Raw genomic sequence first — 23,891 nt, 5'->3', positions numbered from 1 at the left:
TTCAGCTTAAATTAGAGACAGTGGGAGATCGTGATTCATGAGAGGACGGAGGGCGGAGTGGCCCAGAGAGGGTGAGAGGGCGGAAGGCAGAATCGCAGTGGCGGAGTGGCAGAGGTTAGAGGGCGGGGAGAGAGAATAGGGCAGAGTGAGTCGGCAGAGTAAGAGGGAATAAACTATAAACTCTCTCAGTATCTCAGATAGGGGTTTGAAGATTAAGAAATTAACCCTCTTTAATGGGTGATTATGGGTTTCGTGGGTTCACCCAAAATCAACAGGTTGCTAACGGGTTCTCTCGTTATGACTCCAGCACCTTAAGGCTTCACTTGTTAATTGAAATTTTGTGAGCAAATTGAGTCGCCTTAACGGCTTAGGTACATTTTGCGAGCATATGTAAAATGCTCAAATATGAAGGAAAATCACCACCCGTTAATTAATCCAGCCGATTAAGTCTTCGTCCGTTAATAGAAATTTTGCGAGCAAATTGAATCGTGTTAATTTACGGGCTCTATTCCTAGATTGGAAGCTTGGTTTAGGTTAAAGTATAGATGGATAGTAACGTGAGTTGTAGTAGGGGAACAACAAAGTTCATGTTGACCGTGCAGTCAAATGACATACATGAAGAAAGAAACGTCAACTTTATTCTCCCCAAGAGAATCAAATTTTTTTTCTTTGTTTCTTGGGATAAAAGTCAGGTACCGTTTGGTATGTGGGACGGGACAGAACATAATGGGACAAAGCGTTCCGTCCCACGTTTGGTGCGCCTAAAACGGGTGGAACAAGCTGTTCCACGGGACGAGTTTTGGGTGAATTTTCGTTCCACCTCACCCTCCTGGAACGACTCATTCCACATCCGTGGAACACAAAATTATAACCTCTCCGTCTCCTTCTTCTTCCTCCTTGTTTCCATCCGAGGGCATCTTTGCTCCCGCTCCATTCCGTTCCATCCTGTCCCGTCCCGTCCCGTCCCGTCTGCATACCAAACGATACCTCAAAGCACAGATGAATGCAGCCCTGCCCTGCCCTGCATGCATAACCACCAATTGTCCCACAACAAACTTGGAGTTAGGAGTTGCATGGGAACCTGCCAACCTCTGAATCCGCTTTCAACACCACCAATCGATCAGCTCTCCTTTCCTCTCCCTTTTAAGACTCACACACAGAGCTTAGTTGTGAAACTATTTAATCTAGTGCGGTTGAAACACTCAGAATATCGGATACCCTAGAGCACTCCAAAAAAAAATCCAACTTAATTCCAAGTTTCTTTGAAAAATAAAGTAAAATAAGGAGAGAGGATTCTTGCCAGATCCTCTTTGTGAGGATCTTGGGAATCCTCCAATCACATCCGTTCATCGTACATTATGCGGTCAATTTTTGTTAAGTACTGTTTATATTCAATTTTAAATAAAAAAATTTACAATAATTTTTTTACCACACAATCAGGTGATTGGAGGATCCAGCGAGGATCGTTGTATTTCTTGTGTGACTGCGTACGTCTTGGTTGGTCCTTTGCTTTGTGCGCTAGGTTTTAGGAGTCTTGCATTCCGCAAGTGCTAGTGCACTAGCTCAGTTTAGAAAAATAGTTTTACATTGAAGAGTAATGCTAGGGAGATCACATAATACGATGGTATTATATTAGTATATCATCTAAAGTGACAAATGATTTATAATATTAACTTTCAAACAGATAAATTTATTAGTTGACGAAGGATAATACACATCACTTGGCATATCAGTACACTAATATGATACAAATATAGGCATCCCTAACATTTTTCATTTCGAAAGATTTGACGTGTTAGTGGGAGATTTTAAACTTTAATATGAAAATATTTTAGAATCAAGAACTGTTATTGGCATTCTAAAAATCTCATTTTGCGTTCCTCATAAGTTTATTTTTATTTCGGATTGCCAATAACGATTCCTTGTCATTTGCATCCTCAGTTTTACGTCTTCAAAGTAAAATACTCTAATCGAACGCAATGAACGTAATTTGCTGTACAAAGAGAATTCGTGCTGTCTTGAACTTAAGCAAGAACTTACGTGCACTACAATACATAATTAATATCTAACCTACCAATTTATAAGACGGAGATATCATCGTAACGATGGCAAGCTCAAATCCTTAAGCTTAATTAGTTAAAAAGTTGTTAACATGTTATCAAATATCAATCCGGTGAGTACAAGATATATATCAGAATAGTAACAAAAAAATAACGCCCAAACTACTACCTTAACTTAGCCAATTATTTACGTGTTAATTTGTGCACCACCTGTCACTTAGTCTTACGATCTAGTGGTATTCGTCTTTACTTGTAAGTGAAATGTCTTATGTTTGATTTTCGTCAAATGCGAATTTGAACCAAATTATTGCTAATCTATTGTGAGGCGAAACTCACCCTCTCTCATTCAGTGTAGATAATATCGCTTGTTAAAAAAATAAAATTAAATAAAAAAATTTGTGCACCACCTAATTAGGCTTGGATATTAATTCGTTGCATAGAAATGGCTATCAAATTATGAGAAATGTTAATGAAAATTTCTCAAAAGTGGGACTCTTTATAACTCTTTGCTGTCTCATAGTTTTGGTGCAATGTTTTATAATGTTAGCACGAGAATTAACGTTACATTGTGAGGTGACAAAGAGCCCATAAAAAATCCCACTTTGAGAGAGTCTCGTTAGCATTTCTCTCAAATTATGTGAGAGAGAGAGGTAGAAAATTTTCAAGAATTTAGAACAGGGTTAGGATATTAAATTTGGAAAATGAGAAGGATGCTTGGGAGAGTAAATTTGTATTTAATCACTGCAGACGTGCCATGCCTATTAAATCATCACTGCATGCTATCTCCTCTTGCAAATTCAACACCACAATCATCTCTCGAGATCTCTCTGTGTTCCCTACATTACCATCTCAACATCAATATTCAGTCATTGATGGCTAGACACCTTCTAAGTAGCTTGGTGCCAAGACGTGAACTCATCATCACCATCACCATCAGCAGCTGACGGTGGCGGTCGGAGGAGATCCTCGTCAGAAACAGTGCCAGCCATGTTTGTATTTGGAGACTCACTGAAAATGGCAATAACAACGACCTTCCGTCATTTGCCAAGGCCAACTATTTCCCTTATGGCATTGATTTCAATGGCGGTCCTACTGGTCGTTTTTCCAATGGTTACACCATGGTTGATGAAATAGATCTCTCTCTCTCTCTCTTAATGTTATGTTTTGCTATGATCAGTTCAGCATATTAAGATTGACATATATTTCAGTCAAAAAGTGTATTTATTTTTTGCTTTTATTTTATTTAAGGTAGAGTTTACTTGATTTACTTAAAATAGACCAATTGGGTTGGTACAAAGCTCTATTTTTTGCATAAGTTTGTTATGTGTAAATATTTACTAATATAGAATTGACCAATTGGGTTGCTCTATGTTCTTAATCTCTGAAATAATTTAGTAATCTACTCGTTAATTACACATAAATTAAAATGATAAGAGAGCCAAGCTTATAATTTATGTATATTATGAGAAATAACATGAATCGTCCCATGTATGTGATCCAATATCCTAATGGACAAGGTGGTATGTTTTTATATATCCATACTTTCTGAGTTTGAAACTTCCTTACATTCCTCATTAGGGCATAAACCAGGCAGTATTTCCATTATATGAAAAACAACTTAAACATTATTGTCATTTTTCTATCATTTAAAAAAAAAAAAAAATTTGTTCCTCCTGCAGCTGACCTGCTAGTACTTCCCTTGATTCCTGCTCACTCTGAAGCTTCTGGAGATCAAATGCTTCATGGAGTCAACTATGCATCTGCAGCTGCTGGAATCTTTGATGCCACTGGCAGAAACTTTGTAATTAATTAACCATTTCATGCTTCATAGTTTATTAATTACCTAACTCAATATTTATTTATTTATCTTAAACTTTGCATGGATTTAGCAGAACCATAAATTTGCATGCAATTGTTTCACAGAAAATCTTAAATTTGTAGCTAAAGGACTTGAATTATTTTGTCACAATTGTTTTCTGCGGGTGGGAAGAATACCTTTTGGTCAACAAATAAGGAACTTTCAGAATACACTTGATCAGATAACAGACAATCTTGGTGCCGATGATGCTGCTCGATCGATTGCCAAGTGCATCTTCTTCGTCGGAATGGGCAGCAATGACTACCTAAATAATTACCTTATGCCCAACTATCCAACTATGAATCATTACAATGCCCAACAATATGCTGATCTCTTGGCTCAAGAATATACACGGCAGCTCACTGTAAGAACTTCACCTCCTAAACTAGAACCTCCATATGGTTAGATTGTATGACAAACTTACATTGCGTATTTGAAGCGTTATCAATCATATATAGCTGGTACAAGTTAGGGGCACTCCGCCTACTGTAAATTGGTTTTGCGTTGGATACTCTAACTTTATTAACATCACATGCATAAACTTCTCCTACAATTACCTAAGCATCCTACTAATATATGTGATACGTTAGAGAGACTTTACAATCTGGGTGCCCGAAAATTTGTTATTGCTGGATTAGGGAGACTGGGTTGCATTCCAAGTATTTTAGCCCGAAATCCAAGTGGAACCTGCTCAGACGAAGTTAATTGCCTTGTTCTACCTTTTAATGCTAATGTGAAGACAATGATCAACAATCAAAATACCAACTTACCTGGTTCGAAGTTCATTTACATTGACATTGCTCGTATGTTCGAAGACATGCTTCTCGATCCTAGAACATATGGTATGCCTTGCTACTATTTACCTTCGGGTCATTCCTTACTGAAATTGAAGTTCAATTATATTAGCGATTACAATATTTTGTGAAATTTTGTTTGGAGGATTCATTGTTGCAAACCGTGGATGCTGCGGTCTTGGGCGTAACAGAGGCCAAGTTACATTTCTTCCTCTCCAAACATCATGCCGAAATCGAGACCAATATATCTTCTGGGATGCATTCCACCCGACCGCAGCAGTGAACATCATAATTGGGAGGAAAGCTTTCACCGGGGACCGTACGGAGGTTTATCCCATGAACATACAGCAGCTTGCCACTCTTGACATCGAAAGGAACCAGTAGAAAATGTGGTCGTTTAAGTTTACAGAAAAATGTTACACGTCAAAGAGTTGATGCATGTACTTCTAATACCACTATTGGTTTAAAACGTTAGGTAGTTGTTTTGGAACTGGCTAGTAGTGGTAGATTATCCTTCTCCTCTCATTTATTATACATTTATCCTTTTTTTTTGTTTTTCATTTTTTGTTTCACCTTTCATGGAGATTTGTTAGATTTCTTACCATGTCCTTTTGAGATCAATAAAATAGTCAATGGGCCCTAGGGTTAGTCTAACAAATATAATTTCAGGTTTTAACAAATAACCTTCTCAAAATTCTCCTCATTGTTAAAAAGCACTTAAAGCACGATTTTCAACGAGAAAAATAAAAATTATGAATCCGATTGTTATTGCACTTAGACATTAACAATTGACAACGATGATTTGTAAAGAGTTCCGCACCAACTTTAGCAAGAGGGCTACACTAATTATTAATTTGATTGAACATGAACATAGTTAATCTTCTAGACTACATTTATTGAATATATCGAAGTTGTAAAAGATAATTCAAGGAATCCTTCCTAGCTTCAGAAGATAATTCAATTATATATTTCCGCTAATGGTGATATAGCCACATGAATTGACAACACTTTCACATTATTTAATTAGCAATCAGCTGGAAAGCATCAAAGAAATTGATAATTCATGAAATTAATCAGTGATGTGGTTGTTGCATGGATGAAGTTCCAAAAGCCTTATATTGGCTTGGCTTTCAAAGCATTGCCAGTTGTTGAATATTGATTGGGTAAGCATATGATTGTTGATTGGAACCACTGAATGATGCCTTGCCCAGCAAAATGTTTGCTACCTCTGTTGGATGGAAGGCATCCCAAAACAAGTACTTTGTGCGATCCGTACAAGCTTGCTGAAGAGGTAGACAAGTTATCTGCCCATTGTTCTTTCCTACTCCACAACAACCCTTATCCATCACTTCAAACCCTGCACCATTGTTTAAAAATTGCAGCAGCGTTAATCTCCACATAGGCAATTTGACCGAATACATTACTGCTTATGAATGAATGGTTCCGCTACTAATACACGAAAACCTTTTTTCGTAAAAACTAACACTATCGGGTTGTGCATGTGATTAAGTTGGGGCAATACTGGTGTGTTAGTAGTGGTCAGTTGGCCAGACTTTGAAATCTTGACACATGCAGCATAAATTTTTGATATGGTGTGAAGCGAAAGAGATGGGATTTTATAGTAGAGAAGATATTACCAGTAGCAGTGGCATTTTGAAACAGATCAAAGGTGCTTTGATAAGCATCGAGGTAGACAAATTTGGCCCCACGCAATTGACCACCATTGAAGTTGTCAACCAGTTTTTTGAGGCCTGAGTTGAAAATAAGGATAGCCTTGTTGATGTTTTCATTGCAGCGGCTGCTGTTGCTATTGAACCTTGCTAGTTGATATGGTATGCAACCGATTTGGCCAACAGCAGTTACAATCACCTTCCGAGCTCCCAGTGAATATAATTGCTGTAACCAAAAGAATACATAACAACAATAGTTTATAAGTTTAGTATTAAACTTGTTTTCTACGTAAACGTAGGTCATTGAAATTAAGTTTTATCATATCAGTTTGTGATTAGGGTTTAGGCGCATTAGTTAAATGCTACTCTCTTTCTTGGTGTCCAAGTTAAAATGTAGGACAATTATGTAGGAAGCTATAGGAACACTGTAGATAGAAAACGGATCCACCAGGTTAATTACCGTGAGTTGGCGCGAGTAGTCCTGAAGGAGTACAGCAGCATACGCTTGCGTGGTGTAATTGGAGCTAGATGTATAGAAGCTGGGCATAAAATAGTTGTTAAGATAGTCATTACTTCCCATCCCAGAATAGAAGATGCATCTGCTAAGATAGGTGTTGAGTGCAATGGCATCTCCTCTAAAGAGTCTTCTCATTTCTAGCACTGCATTCCCAAAGTTTGCAACTTGTTGGTTCATGGACATGTGAGCACCCTGCAAAATCTCTCTCTCAGTTTATCATTCATAATTTTGCGTTTGACAATTTGTAAGGTTAGTAAAAAAGTGTTCTTACTAGATTGTCTCCCGTTTCATCTCGGATACCAGCTGCACCGGATGCAAAATTGGCTCCCCTCAGCAGTGCAGCTCCGCGTGTTCTTGAATAGGGCGGAATATAAGTTGGAAATCCAAGAAGCTGAGCTGCAAGTGCAATTGCCACCGGAATATATAAACATACATTAGCTTATAGTTTGATGTAAACTAAACGAAGTACGTACGTATAGTAGTTTGTTATATACGAATGAATATATATATATATGTATGTATGTATGTATATTACCTAGGACATCAACATAGGTTCTACCATTGGTGAAGCGGCCAGTGACACCAAGAGGGAAGTCGATGCCATAAGGTCTATAATTTGCCCTAGAAAGTGTTATTATCTCATTGTTGTTCCCATTGTCAACCAACGAGTCACCAAAAATGAAGAAACCAGGCACTTGGGCTGTCGACTGCGGCTGCGACCAAACTCTGCCACTCAAGCCCTGCAGCCACACAACTACTATAACTATTGCAAACAAACCCAAGTCGCAGAATTTTCTAGCCCTGCTCATGTTTTGATATATCAGTTGGAACCCTAACTTCTGAGATACTAATTATACAATTGGTGCATGCAGTTTTGTATATATAGAGAGTCATTTTTTGGGGGGACTTTTGACTTTTTGGTTTGGCTATTATGCAATTCATGCAATATACGGTTCGTGGTTGTGAGAGTGAGCAACTTCGAGCTGGAACAAGTAAGGAAGGATCAACTTTTAGTTGGGGTCATGTTTATGCTTCTATTTTTAACTCTGAATCAGCGGTGATGATCATGATCATGGTCACTAGTATCTCGTGACCGATCGGTTGCTTGCTAACAATCCATCGTGGCAACTTCATCTTGTTCGATTTTTATTCTTGAATTTGACCTATGGCCATAAAGAGTGATGTTATTTAGATGTACCAACAATATTGACAATATACAAGACTGTTGATTATTTTTTCGAACTATTTTTACACGACAAACAAATACTTTTCTCCCGTTAGATTTTAGAGAATTTCATATGAATTTTTGTTAAGTGGTGTAAATGTAATTGTTCTGGATGATGAAGAACTTTTTGAAGCACAAGTTGACGGTGTGGAACAAGATGAGAGTTCCAAATATATTAGTGCCTAAATTCATGGACGTGGTGAGATAGAAAGACAAGTTTGTCCTTAAAAATGTGTCACGTGTAGCTCACATGATACCACTTAACGAACTCTCAAATCTAATGGGAAGGGGGTATTAAGTTGTCTTTTAATCTCCATGAAAAATAGTTCGGATGGTGGGGATGAGGAACTTCGGTGGTATTTGGTAGTTTATTCTCGACTGTTAAAAAACTACTCACTACCAAAATAAAAGATGATTGAATCTCTACCTAACATGGTAATTAATTCCCTTAATGTTGAATGATTGTAATGATAATCAATTGGTTAAACCAATTATATGTTATGTTAATATAACTTATTATGATGATCTTTAAATAAGAATATAGACGATTTGGACCATTGAACGATGTTTCAAAGTCGCTCCAATCATCTTTAACAAACGACAGATTCTCCAATGTGATATCAAGTTGTATATATGAAGCAACACTTGTACTTTAAATGGAACCCAACAAAAGGATATTGCATGAGTAGTGTGACTCCTTATATATACAAAAGGATACTGTGCATCAAAAACTAAAATGCCTTGTCGCTGTACTACAATGTCGGGCCCTTTTTTTGCTTGAAATTTACTTGTAAAAAGCAGATGATCAATTGGAGACATGAGATGAGTGGCTAGGTTGGCAAACGGGTCGTGTTTGTTGTGTTTATGTCAAACCTATTATTCTAACGATTGTCCTGGCACCCAACTTATCTTAAAGGGCTTTAAAAATTAACGAGTTCAAGATTCTTGTGTTACCAGACTATTTAACATAAAACATTATCCCACATACATAATTGTATACAAGAGACTCTTATAAGAAGGATATCATCGATACTACAAGGAAATTCATACCATTAGTGTTGCCCTTTTTTTAACCAAACTGCTGCCATTTAAATTGTGAGATCAAATTAAACAGATTCAAAACTAGATTACAAAATGTTATAGCTCAACTCCAGATTCCTCGGCATGCATCAACGAACTTTACGAACTTTTTCTTCCTGTCCTAGCCCAAGTGACTTTTGCGCATTTGCAATACCTTCAGGATCTGCAATAAAAGAAACCAAATTAACTGGATGTTACAATGCCAAAGTTTTATCGTATGCACAAGTTTTCAATTAACCGGCTTCCGAGCAAAGAATCAGGCGTAATGTGACTCATAATTTGGGTCAGAAGTATTGTTCGCCAATCATGAGCACGAAAGTTTACCCTCCCGTATTATAATGAAACTGAACCACAATGAAAGAAAACTACTCTCACTTAGTTTAATAAGATATAAACAGTTTAACTCTACATATCACCCTTCTAGTACTAGTAGTATATAAGCATAGCTACAGCATTGCCACCTCATTGCCACTTCTGAACCAAATTATGAGTCGAACTTTTTGTTATCTATGCTTAATGCTTCATCAACTTGGGATCCACACGGTGAAGCAGATATACGTACCAAAGAACTGTGTGAAGATACGAGTGAAGAAGTTCAAGTTGCGGGAGACATTGTATGCCATGGCAGGCGGAAGAGGTTTCACGACAGTGTCAATGCTAAACACCCGTTGAAGGAACTGCAAACCGAGTTTGTCATGCTTAAACTTGTCAAAGAACAGATTCATAAGCAAACTAATAAGATATAAAGTAAAATGAGATGGAACCATGGAAATTATGTCTAAGAGATCCAACATGGAGAACCAAGAAAATATTGATGTAAGGGCAGATAATCTAAAACACGTAACTGAGCAGCTGCTAGATCATCAATTCAATACAGAATCCACAGTTTCTTGGACTGTATTTTAAATCACTGAAATAGACGAGAAACACTGTCAAAGTCATTTTTTGGCCTAATGTGGGGGAAGGAGAATTTGAACTGGGGACCTCTTCTACCAAAGTGGAGAGAAATGCCGCTAGACTAATAGCAAGTTTGTTCCAATGAGTCCAAGTTTTTTACCATCCTACTCATATTCTATTGCCATGGCTCGCTTCCAGATTTATCTAGAGCTTGTGCTCCTTCACTAATTGCAATTAAATAGGGAAAAAAACAACGTTTCTGAAACACTACCAGAAGGGTTTACTGAAATCTGGTTTCGGTATTCATGTTTCGGTTAATAGTCCCTACCACCCACTCTTAAGCATGTGTTGCAGCCTTGAAGCATGAGAGCCAACAAATTCAAACATAAGAGGACTCATTTCATGTGAATATATATATGTAAATAAAGTTCCTTAAACTGCCGATATTATTTTTTTGGGCTAAAACATCACTACTATTATTACTATATATCTATTATGACAGAATGACTTAATGAGCTATGAGCCAAGTCTTTAATAATGAGCTATGAGCTAAGTCTTTAATCTAGGAAAGATATGCAATCCTGCCCACTTCAAGATTTGCAACACGAGACTTGATTCTTCTAACAGACTTCCTGCATACCTGAAGCATTTGAAGCTTACAACTTCAAAATTTGTCAATAGCATTATGACTCTAATACGCACAAATCCTCATGCATTAGGTACAGAAAGATCGTAACACAACGGCTGGTTATAGAATAACCCAAGTCCTGAATTGTAAACTACTGACAACCAAATTTATGCACAAACAAAGCAGCAGGCGCGGACCTGGGCGTAGCCGCTACAATAGTGAATCCCCCGTGCACCCGAGTTTGAATGCCCCTCCCGTAGTTTAAATTAGACCAATTTAGGATATCACTCGATAAAAAGGCAACCCCAAGCCAAGGAGGCTCCCCATTTTGCGAGAGTGAGGGGAACGTCTATCGGACAAAGCCTTACTCTTGCTTTGTGAAGAGGGTGTTTACACGACTCTAACCCCGTTTCATTTTGATCACAAAGAAGCAACATTTCCATTGCGCCACCGCTCCCCTCAATATCTCTCGAATAAAAATAGGCAGCACACAATAATCACGCACAACCCAGAAAAGTAGAAAACTAAAAGGTTCCAGAAATTACTACAAAATTGAAAATTTCAGAATACCCAAACAATTTTCAAATTTTCAATTGAAATACAGTTTCTGTCCATAATTCAAAGCAGCTAAATAAACAAAACCAACCAAATTAACAGATAGTTTGAGTATAAATGAAATTGCGAATTGGGATAACTTGAAAGGACCTGAAAGTTGCGCTGGAAGCTGTATCGGAGCTCAGGGTCAATCTCAGTGAGAGAATCTTGATCGTCTTGGTCTTGAGAGCGCTTGGTTTTCTTGCGAGGGACGTGCATGGTTGGAGTCGACCCTGGCTGGCTCGTCACTTTTAGCTTCCCTTCGGGGAATTCAACTTCCGCCTCTTCTTCCACCCTCCACGGAGCTGATGACATCAATTGCTTCTTGGTCTTCGACATGGTCGGCACTCTCTCCGTATTGCCTTGGCGGACAGCCTGAGGGGAAGGAGAAGACTTTGATTAATGGAAGAGGGGAGGGAGCGTGTGTTTTGGATAGGGGTCGCGTTTGGGTGTGGGCGGACTTGTGCTCTCTGTTCGACCACCAAAAATACCTTATACTCGTTATAAATACTTTTAAAATGGTTAAAAACGAATTTTTTAATAAAAGTATTTTTTAAACTAATACTTAATAAACATACAAGTAAATTTTAAAAAAGTATTCAAAATGTTTCTTAAAAGAGGCACTAGATGCTTTTGAAACCCAAAACTACTCTCTAAAAGCATGAAGTGATTTCAAAACCAAAATTATTTTCTCTAAAAATGTTTTCTGTCGTGAACACTTATAAACAAGGCTACGTTCATGCTTGTGTAGGTAGTTTTCGTTTGATATATAATATAATCGGGTGGCTTACATTGTACATAAAACTTTTAAAGCTTTAAAGAGCTTAAAAGTGTCTAGATAAGATCATCTTCAAGAGATTTTTTAAAGGGAATTTTAACGAAAAACTTCTGGTACTGTTCATTTTAACGAAAAATCACATTTTTACATTAAAAAGTCGATCTGGTACTATCCACTTTACCCTTTATTTTGTACTTATCTTTAAAACTCAAAGTTTTCAAACCTTTTTTCATTAGTTTTCTTTTCTTTTCACTAGTTTAAAGAGCTAAACTCATAAAAGTCATCTTCAAGAGACTCTCTAACTTCAACTTTAAGCATAACTTAACAAAATTTAGTTAAATTTATGCTATATAGCAGTTTTGTTAAAGAAAAATAATATATAATAACTGTGACGTGCGCTTTAATTCGGCATATCGTGTGAGAGAAGTGAGTGAGCAAAACCTAAACACAAACACCAAATAGCCATGGCAAGATCCAGCAACTCAAGTGGTTCTACAAGTCTCCAAACTCCTATCTTCGGTGGAGAAAATTCCCATTTTTGGGTAGTGAAGATGAAAACCATCTTCATATCCTTTGGTCTATAGAGCTATGCACAATGAGGCTTTGAAGTTGGTGTCTAATTATCTAGGAAGACTTAATGAAATTGTTAATCAAATGAAATCGTTCCTCTTTGTTTGCGAACGCTGAAATTTTTATTTATTTTTAAGTACATCGATATTCTACATTATGGGGAGGGAGAGTTCGGCTAAGTCACACAATAAACAGCCTAATTTGGTATCGAATTCATCATCCATGAGATTCGAACCTAAAATCTCTTACTTTCAAACGAACGTTGAAACTTAGATGAAAAAAAACATACCACTTCCTTTTCTCTCTAAAATTCTTAAATTTATACAAAGTGTAGTTTTACAAAACCCCCTCACTTTTGACAATTGATTATTATTATTTTTTGGCTTTTTTAACAAGGACATTTTTGGAGTTTTAAGAAAATTTAACCATAAGGGCTTCTCCCTTGGTAATATAGGATAAATTTTTAGTTGTGACGAGAACACGAATGATAACCCACCATAACCTACCATTTTTAAGTTATTAACCTTTTAACACACATAACCTACCATTTATATAAGAACACGTGATGTATTAGCTCGTGTAACGGTCATACTGAAAAAATCCCTCGGTAATATAGATAGATAGATAACAGGAAAGGTTATGATAGAGAAAATCACACCAATAAAAAGGTTTAATCCTACTGCAGCTGCTCCTATGAATCAAAAGCCCAGCCCAAATAAGGCCCAATCGTTCTATATGAAAGCCCACCCAAAAACTCACATGCCCTGCTCCACTCAATAACAAAAATCAGAGACAAAAAATGTCCAACTTTTCAGCGTCTCTCTCTCTCTCTCAAGAGCTCGGCATGCTTGCTTTAACTCCATCAACAACATCTTTGGTGTGCGGCGGCGGCGGCGGCGGCGGAGGCGGAGGCGTCGGTTAAGGTACCACCGTCACCAATCCTCCGAGTTACATATTCAAAATGATGATAAAGCAACTTCTTAAACTGCACCCTAGCTGTAACTTCCCCTCCCATGGCTTCTGGGTTTACTCAAGGCACTTCTCTTCACTCCCATCTATCACTTCTACCTCTGATATCGAAACCCAATTGAGGTTTCACTGTGAGAAGTCCGACCCTCAGGTTTCCGAGGCGGTTTCGGGTTTCCTCCGCGCCGTCGATACGAACCGCTTGCCTTCTGGGGCAGCCTGTAATTTGCTCGTGCACACTCTCACAAAGTCGAAAAATTATGAATTGGCGTTTTCTGTTTATAGTAAGATGACCAATGTTGGTCTTCGTCCGAGTTTTATATCATTGAGTTGTTTAGTAGCTTGTTTTGTTAACTCCCATCACCCTGAATTCGCAGCCGGGGTGTTGGGATTGTTGTTAAAGCGTGGATTTCAGTTAAATGCGTTTGTTCTGAATCTTACATTGAAGGGTTTGTGCGCTAACGATGAGATTGACAAGGCGATTGAGTTGTTTCGTGTAACGGGAAGAAATTATGTAATCCCGGATATTGTTAGTTACAACATTCTTATAAACGGATTGTGCAGGGTGAAAAATTTGAAAGAAGCAACTGAGTTGCTGGTTGATATGGAGTTGTCTGGTTCTGAGCCGAATGTGACGACATACAGCACTTTGATCAATGGATTCTGCAAGGATGGTCGAGTGGATGAGGCGATGGGTTTGTTGGAGGAATTGAAGCAAAAGGGTTTGGAAGCGGATGTTGTAGTGTACAGTACCATTATAAGTGCTTTTTGTGATAAAGGGGGTTTCGATAGAGCCAAAGAAATTTTTGATGAGATGTTAAAGAAGGGTATTCCTCCGAATGTGGTTACATATAGTTGTTTCATAAATAATCTCTCCAAGATAGGGAAATGGAAAGAAGCCACCGCGATGTTAAATGATATGATAGAGTGTGGAGTTCTCCCTGATGTTATTACTTATACAGGCTTAATTGACGGGCTTTTCAAAAGTGGAAGGGCTACAAAAGCCATGGAGCTATTCAGTCTAATACTATCGAGGGGTGAAGAGCCTAACACTGTAACATACAATGTTATGATTGATGGACTGTGCAAGCAAGGCTTGGTGGATGAGGCTTTTAAGATTTTTGAAATGATGAAGGGTAAGGGTAAACAGCCTGATGTAATTACATACAACGTGTTACTGATGGGGCTTTCATGTCGCGGGAAGGTAGATGAGGCAATGGAACTTTTCAGTATGATATCAAAAGATGAGAACTTTCTTGAGCCAGATGTTATCACATATAACATGCTAATTATTGGACTCTGCAAGGAAGGCAATCTCGATAAAGCTAGGGATATTTATAATACTATGGTTGAAAGGGGCATTGCAGGTAACTTAGTTACTTATAATGCTTTGATAGGTGCATGTCTAGAGGAAGGATTTGTGGGTGAGGCCATCAAATTCTGGAGACGTGCACTTGACTTGGGATTGGTTCCGAATGAAATTACTTACGGTGTCTTGATCAGTGGATTTTGTAAGACTCATCTGCTTAGGTTTGCAAAAGGACTCTTTAGTCAAATGAGAGCTTCTGGGGTTAGTCCTACTTTGATTGACTACAACATTTTGATGCTATCCTTGTGCAAGGAGAGTAGTGTGGAGCAAGCTAGGATGCTATTTGAGGAGATGAGGCGTTCAAATTGTGTGCCAAATCTAGTCTCATTTAATACAATAATTGATGGAACTCTAAAAGCAGGAGATGTTGAATCTGCTAAGGGCTTGCTGCAGGACATGTGTAAAATGGATTTAACTCCTGATGCCTTTACCTTTTCCATATTAGTAAGCCGGTTCTCGAAACTTGGGCTTTTGGATGAGGCTAAAATGGTTCTCAAGAAGATGATTGATTGTGGTGTTGAACCTGATGCCTTTGTTTTCGATTCTTTACTAAAGGGCTATTGTTTAAAGGGTGAAACAGAAGAAATCATTAATTTGCTTCATCAGATGGCAGACAAGGGTGTCGTTCTCGACTCAGAAATAACTTCTACCATCTTGGAATGCCTATGTGAAATCTCAGACGATGTTGATGTGATGAAGATTCTCCCAACTTTTTCCCAAGAAACATCAAAAGGAGCAAGCATTACCTGCAATGAGCTGTTGGTGAAACTCAGTAACTCTCATCCAGAACTTAAATTGTCCCAAGAGAGACATCCAGTGCCCGGATAAATCTGCTGCTTGTTCTATCTTATGTAAGTCTTGTAGTCTTTGGTTGTCGAGTTCTGTAGAATGAACTGTTTATGCCACTTAGGGTTCAGTGCCTACGGATATCTTGTTTTTATTACATTCTAGATTTTCCTCCTCCTGTCTTGTCCGTAATATGCTATACAAAGTAACATATACTTGTTTATTCATCGTTGGTTTAGTTTTTTTATTTTTAAAGGATACGGTCTAGTAGATTTAGGGATACGGGTAGGGTTAGAAGGAGGAAAAAGAATGTCGGGGTTTTGGCATTAGGGCAGCATGCATCTTTGTAACCTCTAAATGTTGTTTTGGAGAGAGAAAATTCTCAAATTAGGTGATGTATAATGAACCTTGGTTGATGATTTCTTTTGATTATGTATGTGCAGGATTAGTTAGCTGGGAAACTAGAATTGGGAAATCCCGAGCAGATCTGCCACATCTTACAAGTAGGTATTCAAAAGGATTTCGTTCGATTCTTGGAACTGAAATATCAGGAATTGTTAATTTAGCTTTATCATAGTTAAACAACATAAATACAGTAAAGCTAATTAATTAATGATGTAAACAGAATCTGATAGATAAGAAACCCAACTTATAGGGTGTGAGTTAAACCTTATTAGCTAGGTGAGAATCGCTCCAATCCCCGTTAGGGCCTAGATTTCTAAAGGGAAATACTTCAAATAAGATACATCCAGCCTAACTAGACCTACAGGACTAGACCTTTTATAATAGTAAAGACTACCGATATTGCATTAATAATCCATTAGACAAACAATTTTTTTTCCATATTCCGGTGAGATTTAAATTTATTATTTCAAATTTCTGGTGTGCTGGAGTTGGAATTCGATTTTAAAGCTATAAAACACACATTTCAATCATTCTACCTCTCCCAATGGAGATGCTCTGATTACTTTGGTTGTTGGTGCCACTTGATTGCACTTTTTTGGTTGTTGCTGCCATTTGGCAAAAAGGAATGTCTGCATGATCATGTCAGTTGTGCGTCTTCCTGATTGTTCGCACGATGTGGAGCATAGATACTCTTGGAAAAAAAAATATGTTTTCTTTAATTTGTAGTGTATACACAGTTGAAGAACATTTTGTTTCTTCGCTTTTCCTAGGTTTTCTACTTAGTCAAACTTTATGCCAATTTCTTGACAAAAGAAAATGAGAGAGAAATTATGTGAATTTCAAATTGATGCTGCTTGCGAATGAGTTTGAGGGGCAATCCAATTAGAAATTAGGTATTTATCCTTCTGTTTGTCCAAATCCCTTTGTGAAACCATACGGTACGATTCTTGAGGATTTGCCCCGTGTGGTATATTATCAACCAAAGAGAAAATGGCACTTAGTTCTCTTATTGTAAACCCAGATTTAGTTATAATTCAATTAGTGTTGGATGCGATAAAGTGCCTTGATAGCCATCATAATTCACCAAGTGCCTTGCTGAAGTATACGTAAGTCTTGCTTGCATTTTGCAAATCTCTTGGACTTTTTCTTTTGATGCTTATGATACTCGATGCTCATTAACGAGAATAAAAGCCACATATTGTCACCAACATTTCATCATTGTTTCTTATCTACCCCCGGCTGGTACTCCTCTTTATAACTCAGTTGGAATTCAAGCTTTGGTGTGGTACGAAATTAAATCATGTGAACAAATTGACTACAATGGCTTCAAGAATTCACTATTCTGTTTCTGTGTGCTAAGAGTTTTCTGTCCATTTTTTTGTAATCATTTTCATATAATTCCCCTCCATTTCCTATGACTGCAGTTTTAACCGTGTAGCATGGAATTCATTGGTAAAACTGAAGCTGCAAGGTGTGATGAGATTCTGATAACGGTGTTATCTGGGACTCAAGCCATTGCTGGAGATCTCGATGGAGTCATCTTCCTTGTCCCTTCACGTTACAGAAGTTGTGAAATTTGTTTGAGGAAGCTCATGCAGGTTGCGCAATCCAGAATTTTGTTACGAAGTAAATACTAAGCATCCAGAGCGCCGGAACTCTTTGTGGTTATATGTTTTGGCTTATAAAATCCTGACTTCTATGATCAAGGTAGTTTTGGGCTCGATCTTCGGCCATGGTCTCTGTAGAATCGAGGGTGTCTTCCTTCTCCAGGTTGTTGCTGGATTGGAAAACTGCACCGAGTTGATTGTTGTTACGATTTTTTGTTTTCATTTATTTTAGGTGTAATTAGGCATATTACAAAGTTTTTTTTTTTTTTTTTTTTTTTTTTTTTTTTTGTAATTTCAAACTGGACGCCTCATCACTGAGGCCATAGAATTGCTGAGTTAAAGAGGTTGCTTCTTAATTCGTTCCTCGCCAGAAATTAGGGGATTTCCTAACACATTTGAGCGAATTAAGAAATATGTAGCGGAAATATAAAATTTTGCACGCAGAATTCCTCAAACTCTTCTCTCTTCGACGTTATTTCCCTCTCTCTCTAGTCTTCCAGATATTATTTTTACACCACCCGATTTTGGTTGGAACCTTTTGTTTTTTATTTATCCTTATTTAATGACACACCCCTTTTTAAATGACATATTTACCTTTACTTTTAACATCCTCGATGGAGATTCAAAAACTTAAGGATAGGGGTCAAAATTGGCCAATTTAAAATAGTTCATGAAGTAAATTAACTGACAGAATAGTTTTAGTAGTAAATTGACGCTCACATTCTAACGTAAAGCAACATTTTATCCTTTTTATTTTATTACAATCTATTTGATAAAATTACTTTAATCTACAAGGGAAGGATTTAAACTCCGGTTGCAAGCAGTACTGCACCAATCAAATAGACTAATTCGCGTCTCTTAAAATACAGACCTAATTGTTACGAAGACAAAAAATAGTAATAATAAGTACTTATTTTTATAGTCACTTACACACTCTTATTTAATTTGATCATTTTTTTCGTTTGGTTATTTATTCAGTTTAATGAAAATAAAAGTATGTGTATAAGAAGATAAAACATGTGTAAAAGTCATCTCCCAAACATAAGGCCAAAAAAACACATACACACCAAGGAAATGAACACATGTCTAGGGAAAGAGATCCTCTCCTAATCTATTCTACTAAGGTCACCTAATCAAGTGATCTGAATCCTTGAAATTTAATCTAACGACTAAAGTTATTATAACTTTTAAAGAAGCTTCTGTTTTTAACCATTAAATCAAATTTCAAGTATTCGGATGACTTGATTAAATGTCTTTAGTGGAAGAGTTTATGAGAGCATCTCTTTCCCATGTCTAGCATGTCGGGACTACTTTTTGTTTTGCATTAATTTAAGACAAAAATATTTAAAAAGAAGAACACTAGTAAAACTTTGTGAGAGATTTGTTCGAGAAGATCATCATCTAAGGGCAGAACGGTCTACCTAATCGAGCCCTGTGACTGGGAATAGTGAAGTGCCTGATCCTGCCCTCCTGCTCCGTCAAGTACCCCTCACAGAGGAATGCCTTGGAGAAGCTGTCCTCAACCACTCTATCCACATCATGCACAAACACATGAGTTTCCCCATCCTCCCTGTTCCTCCCCATCAGCCCCGCCGTGTATATGGCGCTCATTCTTCCCGGAGCTCCGTCGAAGTACCCCGTCGGCGCATCCACCATGATCAAATCCCACTCTATATCGTACACATCGCTCGGCAAGTTCTTGAGCGCCAACTCGCACTTTGAAAGCCTTGGATCCCCGACAGCCCTGCACTCTTCCTTCCTTCCCATCTCCATGAGCTTGTCCGCTTCGTGAACCTTGGTGTCGTACGTCACGTGGTAGGCCTCCAACCCCGGCAGCTTCTGTTTGATCTGCTCGATCCATGAACTGTCTTCTTCGAGGAAGACGGTTCTTCCGCCGTGGTTGAGAGCCGTCCACATGAGGCTGTCGAAGCCGAGGCCGAAGACTAGAAAGTTGCAGGGTGCTTTTTGGGAAAGGACCGCGGCGGAGACGGAGACTTCGTTGATGGTTTGTTGTGGGGTGACGTTTGTGGTCGCGTAGTGGATGATGGCGTGGGCGAGGGATGGTGGGGTTTTGGTGCATGTTGGGATGAAGGGCTGATCGCACGGTTGTTGTTGTTGGGGTTCAGAGGTTGAGATGAGATGGGATTGCGAGGAATTGGTGGATGAAGATGGTGGTGATGATGAAGAGAAGGTTGATCTGGTTATGAAGATGGTGAGGAGGAAGATGAGGAAGCAGCAGAGGAGGATGACCTTCAGATTGATGCCACATTGAAGTTTGGACCTCATGGTGCTTGATATGAGAGAGGAGGAGGAGGAGGCGCCGGCGGGTGGGGGTGGTTATTGGAGGAGATAAAATTGATATGGCGGTCTGAGGTTGTGTTGCTGAAGTTGGGGAAGAAAGAGAGGGGGAGGCGGGGGCTATATTGTTTGTTTCTGCTTTTCAGGGAAAGGTTAGCAAAGTAAGTATGCTTCAGCAAAACAAGAAAAGTTGGTATACATTAAATTAGGAATAATACTTTGTAGATCTTCATTTAAAAATTATTTTTGTAAAAAATTGAATATCGTTTTATCATTTAAATTTATCAAATAAATCAACATTTTATCATTGATATATTACTCAATACTTACATTGTTTTTTTGTTTAATGCTAGCATTTGCTTACATACTTTTTGTGTATGAACATATTTTTTTAGAAAATAAGAGGGAGAGAGAGAGAACATTGGGGAAGTGAAAGGTTTTTTTTTTTATTTTAAATATTAGAAATATTTTAATATCACATGTATGTACGTGAGATTTCAATAAAAAATAGTAAAATTTGGACATGTAAAATTATATAATTGTCCATCATTTTTTTTTGTGCAATAAAATATTAAGTTATCCTTTTATCATCTTTTTATTGACAAAAAAAATTCCATTGATTAATAGAGATATTTAGATAACTAAATGATATTTGAATAATTTTTTTTAAGAAATATCTTCAAATGACAGTGGTACCCTGGTACTTGAGAATTACTTGTCTCTTTGCGCCCAGCAACAGAAGTAATGATGCATATGAGAAGATCCAAAGGAACGAGAGATTTTTTAATATGACCGTCATACGAGGTGATACATCATATGTCTTTATATAAATGGTGTGTTATATATGTTAAAAGGTTAAAACTTAAATTAAAATTTTTCATCACTTACATAAAAACGCGTGGTGTACCATCCATATTCCCATCACAACTAAAAATTTCTCTAAAGGAACGTAGTGTGTACCTTCAAAGATGTCCCTAAAAACAAATTAGGTTACCCATTGTATTGCTTAGCCGAACTCTTCCTTTCTTTAGTGTAAAAAAATATCGATGTATTAAAAAAAATTAAAAAAAAACTTCACTTGTTTTTAATTTTCAATTAAAAACAAAAAATAAAAAATAAAAAATTGAAAGTTATTTTGTCTAGTTTTCAAAATTTGAAAATTTTAGTTTTTTTTTTTTGTCAATAATTAAGTGAGATTCTAAAACCTAACATTTTTAAACCCAAAAAATATAGGTTTTAATCCAAAAACAGTTTTTATCCTGTAACTTTTATGGGTTAAATTTTTAGCACGTGATTATTAAAGAATGAATTTACAATAATTTTTTCTTAAAGTAATAGAAAAAAATAGGTAGACTATCCTAATTTAATTTTATGAATATTTTAACCTAAAAATATTTAGATTTTGATAAATATTGAAAAATCACTAAACCGACACCATGAAACTCGTGAAACACTGTGAAAGAATATGAAACACATGAAAAAAAATTAATTACTTTAGCCATTGAATTTAAAATTTGGACTGTTAGATCTTTTTTTTACCATTAGATTTGATCATATTAAATCTTAGTTGTTGGATTCAATAAATTTATAAATATAAAACTTAATAAAATACACATATATAGTGGGTCAGCCCCACTAGCCCATGAAGAATTCGGACCTAAATTTGCCCCATAAATAAGTTTTAGGTTAAAACTCATATTTACTCCAAGAGTTAGATCAAGTCAGGAGGTACCTTTAAAACATAAAATTTGAGCCTTACTGAAGTAGGTCTAAAGGGTAAGGGGTGGGGAAGGCTCAAACCCGGATGAGAAGGGCCACAACGGTGCTTAATTTCTACTGTGGCTCTAGCTCTCCTCATACTAAATAAGTTTACAATTTTTTATTTTTTATTTTTAAACATCCAAAATTTAAAACTAAAAACTAAAATGCTGTCAAACAAGCTCCCGAGTTTTATTTTTATCACCACTCCAACTATTTTTCAACATAAGTCCCCCACACTATTATCATTGTTGTGGAGTTTGACCACCAAGCTTGGCTACACTCCTCTTTAAAAGGCTAAAAGTGTTTTCTAAATTTAAAAACTTACTAGTGTTTTTTAAATCATGAAAGTGACGTTATTAAGAAATTGATAAATACTTCTTCATAAAACACTTTCTAAGTCTTTCCAGCATTTCATTCTTTCATAATTCCATAACTTTTGTGAAGAAAAATTTCTAGAGTCGATAATCATGGATATAATTGCATGAATGGGACCCGGGTCATATATGTATTATGTACCGTCATTTTAAAGAGTAATGCTAAATTGATCACATATTTGTGTTATTTGTATAGATTTCTAATAGAGGTAAGAGTCCACCAATACATATGAGTCCTAATTTTATTAGATTAAATAATACAAATATGCAGTAGGAGTAGCATTTTTTTTAGTAAATTGATATTTTTACACTAAGGGGAGTGAGAGTTCGGATAAACCACACAATGGGCAACCTAATTTGGTATTGAATTCGTTATTCACGAGATTCGAACCTAAGACCCCTCACTTCTAAGTGAATAAGAATATCACCAGATCGTAGTAATGGAGAGAGAGAGAGAGAGAGAGAGAGAGAGAGAGAGAGAGAGAGAGAGAGAGAGAGAGAGAGAGAGAGGCAATGATTAGTTATTATCTTGCTCTCTAATTGAAATATTCATCTTAGAAGTGAAGCAAGTTGGGTTGGAGGCTTAATCTAGACGCAAAGGCCACCACTGCTATTTTGGTTGGTAGAAATAACATGGTTGGTGTATGGATGATTGCTGTTTGCTTATATATTTCTGACTTTTTTTTCTTTTATATAGGGGAACATGTGATGCTTTTGATTATCAATGTAGTAGTTATAACAACTTTGTCTAATTGCGACAAATATTGAATAGATGTAAGATTGAGAGATTTTTTGGTGTACTCGAAACATGAGTTGGTACATTACGTATTATTATGACATATGGTTTATCGATTTGTGTTTTGAGTATAAGAAAAAAAATTTAGTCCATTTAATTTAGTTAGTGATATTCTAGATTGAGATTTAGACGTCTGTGTGAATAATAGAAAATGGATGTGCTATTTACACATCATCTTTACGTCTCTTATATCCTTGTTAACTTTTGGTTATTGATTTTTTAGAATTTATTCGATTCAACTTTATTTAGTATTAATTTATTTTTTGGATAATGCATTGCTCTTTGCACTTTTTTTTTTTGGTAACAACATATTTGTATTTGTACACTAAGAGAATGAAAATAATAAATTATTATCAAACTCGACGCTATAAAAGTCATACTTAAGATCACTCATTTACAAATTAATAAAATATTATTAAACAGTAGTACTGAGTAACCACATTATTAATAAGAGACTTAGTAAATCCACGCATAATACACATGCGTATGTTAAAAACTATTTTTGTTTCCTGTACACTTTTTCTTGTTCTCAATGATACAAAGAAAATAGATGGTTTTAAACAATTTGAACCACAAAGACCTTGGAAATATTATTGTTCTCAAGGCTCTTTGATATTTTCAATCTTGCGTAAGAAATGGGATTGCCTAGCAGTTAAGACTAGTGGTAGATTTAGGCATTTTCTTTCAAGAGTTACTTGTAAGCAATCACGCTCTATATTCCGAGTACATTGAAAATCTCTCCAATGTTTGGAGCCAACAAGCATTCCACAAAACAAGAAGGCAGCAATATTACTGAGAATTATATTATTGATCTATTCCTCCTTTCATGTTTATGTACGAGACCAATTTAGATTTATA

The 23,891-nt window shown here is 36.8% G+C and overlaps 5 protein-coding genes across 7 annotated transcripts; 2 read left to right on the top strand and 3 right to left on the bottom strand.

Annotated features, from left to right (window-relative positions):
* Positions 1–3,427: 3,427 nt before the first annotated feature.
* LOC103926836 (GDSL esterase/lipase At1g71691-like) lies at positions 3,428–5,184 on the top strand. Its single transcript, XM_048581263.1, has 4 exons — positions 3,428–3,861; positions 4,043–4,282; positions 4,511–4,760; positions 4,858–5,184. The coding sequence occupies exons 1-4, from the start codon at positions 3,667–3,669 to the stop codon at positions 5,094–5,096; spliced, it is 924 nt and encodes a 307-aa protein (XP_048437220.1). The 5' UTR covers positions 3,428–3,666; the 3' UTR covers positions 5,097–5,184.
* A 385-nt stretch (positions 5,185–5,569) lies between these two features.
* On the bottom strand, positions 5,570–7,748 carry LOC103967526 (GDSL esterase/lipase At1g33811). Its single transcript, XM_009380779.3, has 5 exons — positions 7,435–7,748; positions 7,171–7,295; positions 6,843–7,091; positions 6,350–6,608; positions 5,570–6,069 (listed from the first exon to the last, which is right to left on the bottom strand). The coding sequence occupies exons 1-5, from the start codon at positions 7,706–7,708 to the stop codon at positions 5,843–5,845; spliced, it is 1,134 nt and encodes a 377-aa protein (XP_009379054.2). The 5' UTR covers positions 7,709–7,748; the 3' UTR covers positions 5,570–5,842.
* A 1,368-nt stretch (positions 7,749–9,116) lies between these two features.
* On the bottom strand, positions 9,117–11,738 carry LOC103967517. Its single transcript, XM_009380770.3, has 3 exons — positions 11,435–11,738; positions 9,767–9,881; positions 9,117–9,367 (listed from the first exon to the last, which is right to left on the bottom strand). The coding sequence occupies exons 1-3, from the start codon at positions 11,660–11,662 to the stop codon at positions 9,294–9,296; spliced, it is 417 nt and encodes a 138-aa protein (XP_009379045.2). The 5' UTR covers positions 11,663–11,738; the 3' UTR covers positions 9,117–9,293.
* Positions 11,739–13,467: 1,729 nt separating this feature from the next.
* On the top strand, positions 13,468–18,051 carry LOC103967505 (pentatricopeptide repeat-containing protein At4g28010). 3 transcript variants are annotated; one of them, XR_007257349.1, is made up of 3 exons: positions 13,469–15,857; positions 16,236–16,295; positions 17,622–18,051. XR_007257349.1 is itself a non-coding variant. In XM_048581561.1 (2 exons), exon 1 carries the CDS (start codon positions 13,633–13,635, stop codon positions 15,832–15,834), a length of 2,202 nt encoding a protein of 733 aa, XP_048437518.1. In that variant the 5' UTR covers positions 13,468–13,632; the 3' UTR covers positions 15,835–15,857; positions 17,622–18,051. The 3 variants fall into 3 exon arrangements, 1 of the variants encoding a protein (XP_048437518.1); XR_007257350.1 differs by having other exon boundaries at positions 16,236–16,299; XM_048581561.1 differs by lacking the exon at positions 16,236–16,295 and having other exon boundaries at positions 13,468–15,857.
* Positions 18,052–18,807: 756 nt separating this feature from the next.
* Positions 18,808–20,219, bottom strand: LOC103967497 (glucuronoxylan 4-O-methyltransferase 3). The gene has a single exon (XM_009380750.3). It carries the CDS (start codon positions 20,088–20,090, stop codon positions 19,206–19,208), a length of 885 nt encoding a protein of 294 aa, XP_009379025.2. The 5' UTR covers positions 20,091–20,219; the 3' UTR covers positions 18,808–19,205.
* Positions 20,220–23,891: the final 3,672 nt, after the last annotated feature.

This window comes from the organism of the source record quoted next, unplaced genomic scaffold (assembly GCF_019419815.1).
Source record: "Pyrus x bretschneideri cultivar Hongxiangsu unplaced genomic scaffold, Pyrus_bretschneideri_v1 Contig17, whole genome shotgun sequence".
Lineage (NCBI taxonomy): Eukaryota > Viridiplantae > Streptophyta > Magnoliopsida > Rosales > Rosaceae > Pyrus > Pyrus x bretschneideri.
The sequence above is the reverse complement of the archived record's forward strand: the minus strand, read 5'-3'. Positions and strand labels throughout refer to the sequence as shown.

Coding starts and splice junctions, on each gene's coding strand:
- LOC103926836 (XM_048581263.1), top strand. CDS start 3,667: ATGAAAAACAACTTAAACATTATTGTCATTTTTCTATCATTTAAAAAA. Junction 3,862..4,042: donor ATGCCACTGGCAGAAACTTT/GTAATTAATTAA, acceptor TGTTTTCTGCGG/GTGGGAAGAATACCTTTTGG. Junction 4,761..4,857: donor TCTCGATCCTAGAACATATG/GTATGCCTTGCT, acceptor TTTTGTTTGGAG/GATTCATTGTTGCAAACCGT.
- LOC103967526 (XM_009380779.3), bottom strand. CDS start 7,708: ATGAGCAGGGCTAGAAAATTCTGCGACTTGGGTTTGTTTGCAATAGTT. Junction 7,092..7,170: donor ATGAAACGGGAGACAATCTA/GTAAGAACACTT, acceptor GAGATTTTGCAG/GGTGCTCACATGTCCATGAA. Junction 6,070..6,349: donor TCAAAATGCCACTGCTACTG/GTAATATCTTCT, acceptor ACAATGGTGCAG/GGTTTGAAGTGATGGATAAG.
- LOC103967517 (XM_009380770.3), bottom strand. CDS start 11,662: ATGTCGAAGACCAAGAAGCAATTGATGTCATCAGCTCCGTGGAGGGTG. Junction 9,882..11,434: donor GCTTCCAGCGCAACTTTCAG/GTCCTTTCAAGT, acceptor CTCGGTTTGCAG/TTCCTTCAACGGGTGTTTAG. Junction 9,368..9,766: donor TATCTTCACACAGTTCTTTG/GTACGTATATCT, acceptor CTTTTATTGCAG/ATCCTGAAGGTATTGCAAAT.
- LOC103967505 (XM_048581561.1), top strand. CDS start 13,633: ATGATGATAAAGCAACTTCTTAAACTGCACCCTAGCTGTAACTTCCCC.
- LOC103967497 (XM_009380750.3), bottom strand. CDS start 20,090: ATGAGGTCCAAACTTCAATGTGGCATCAATCTGAAGGTCATCCTCCTC.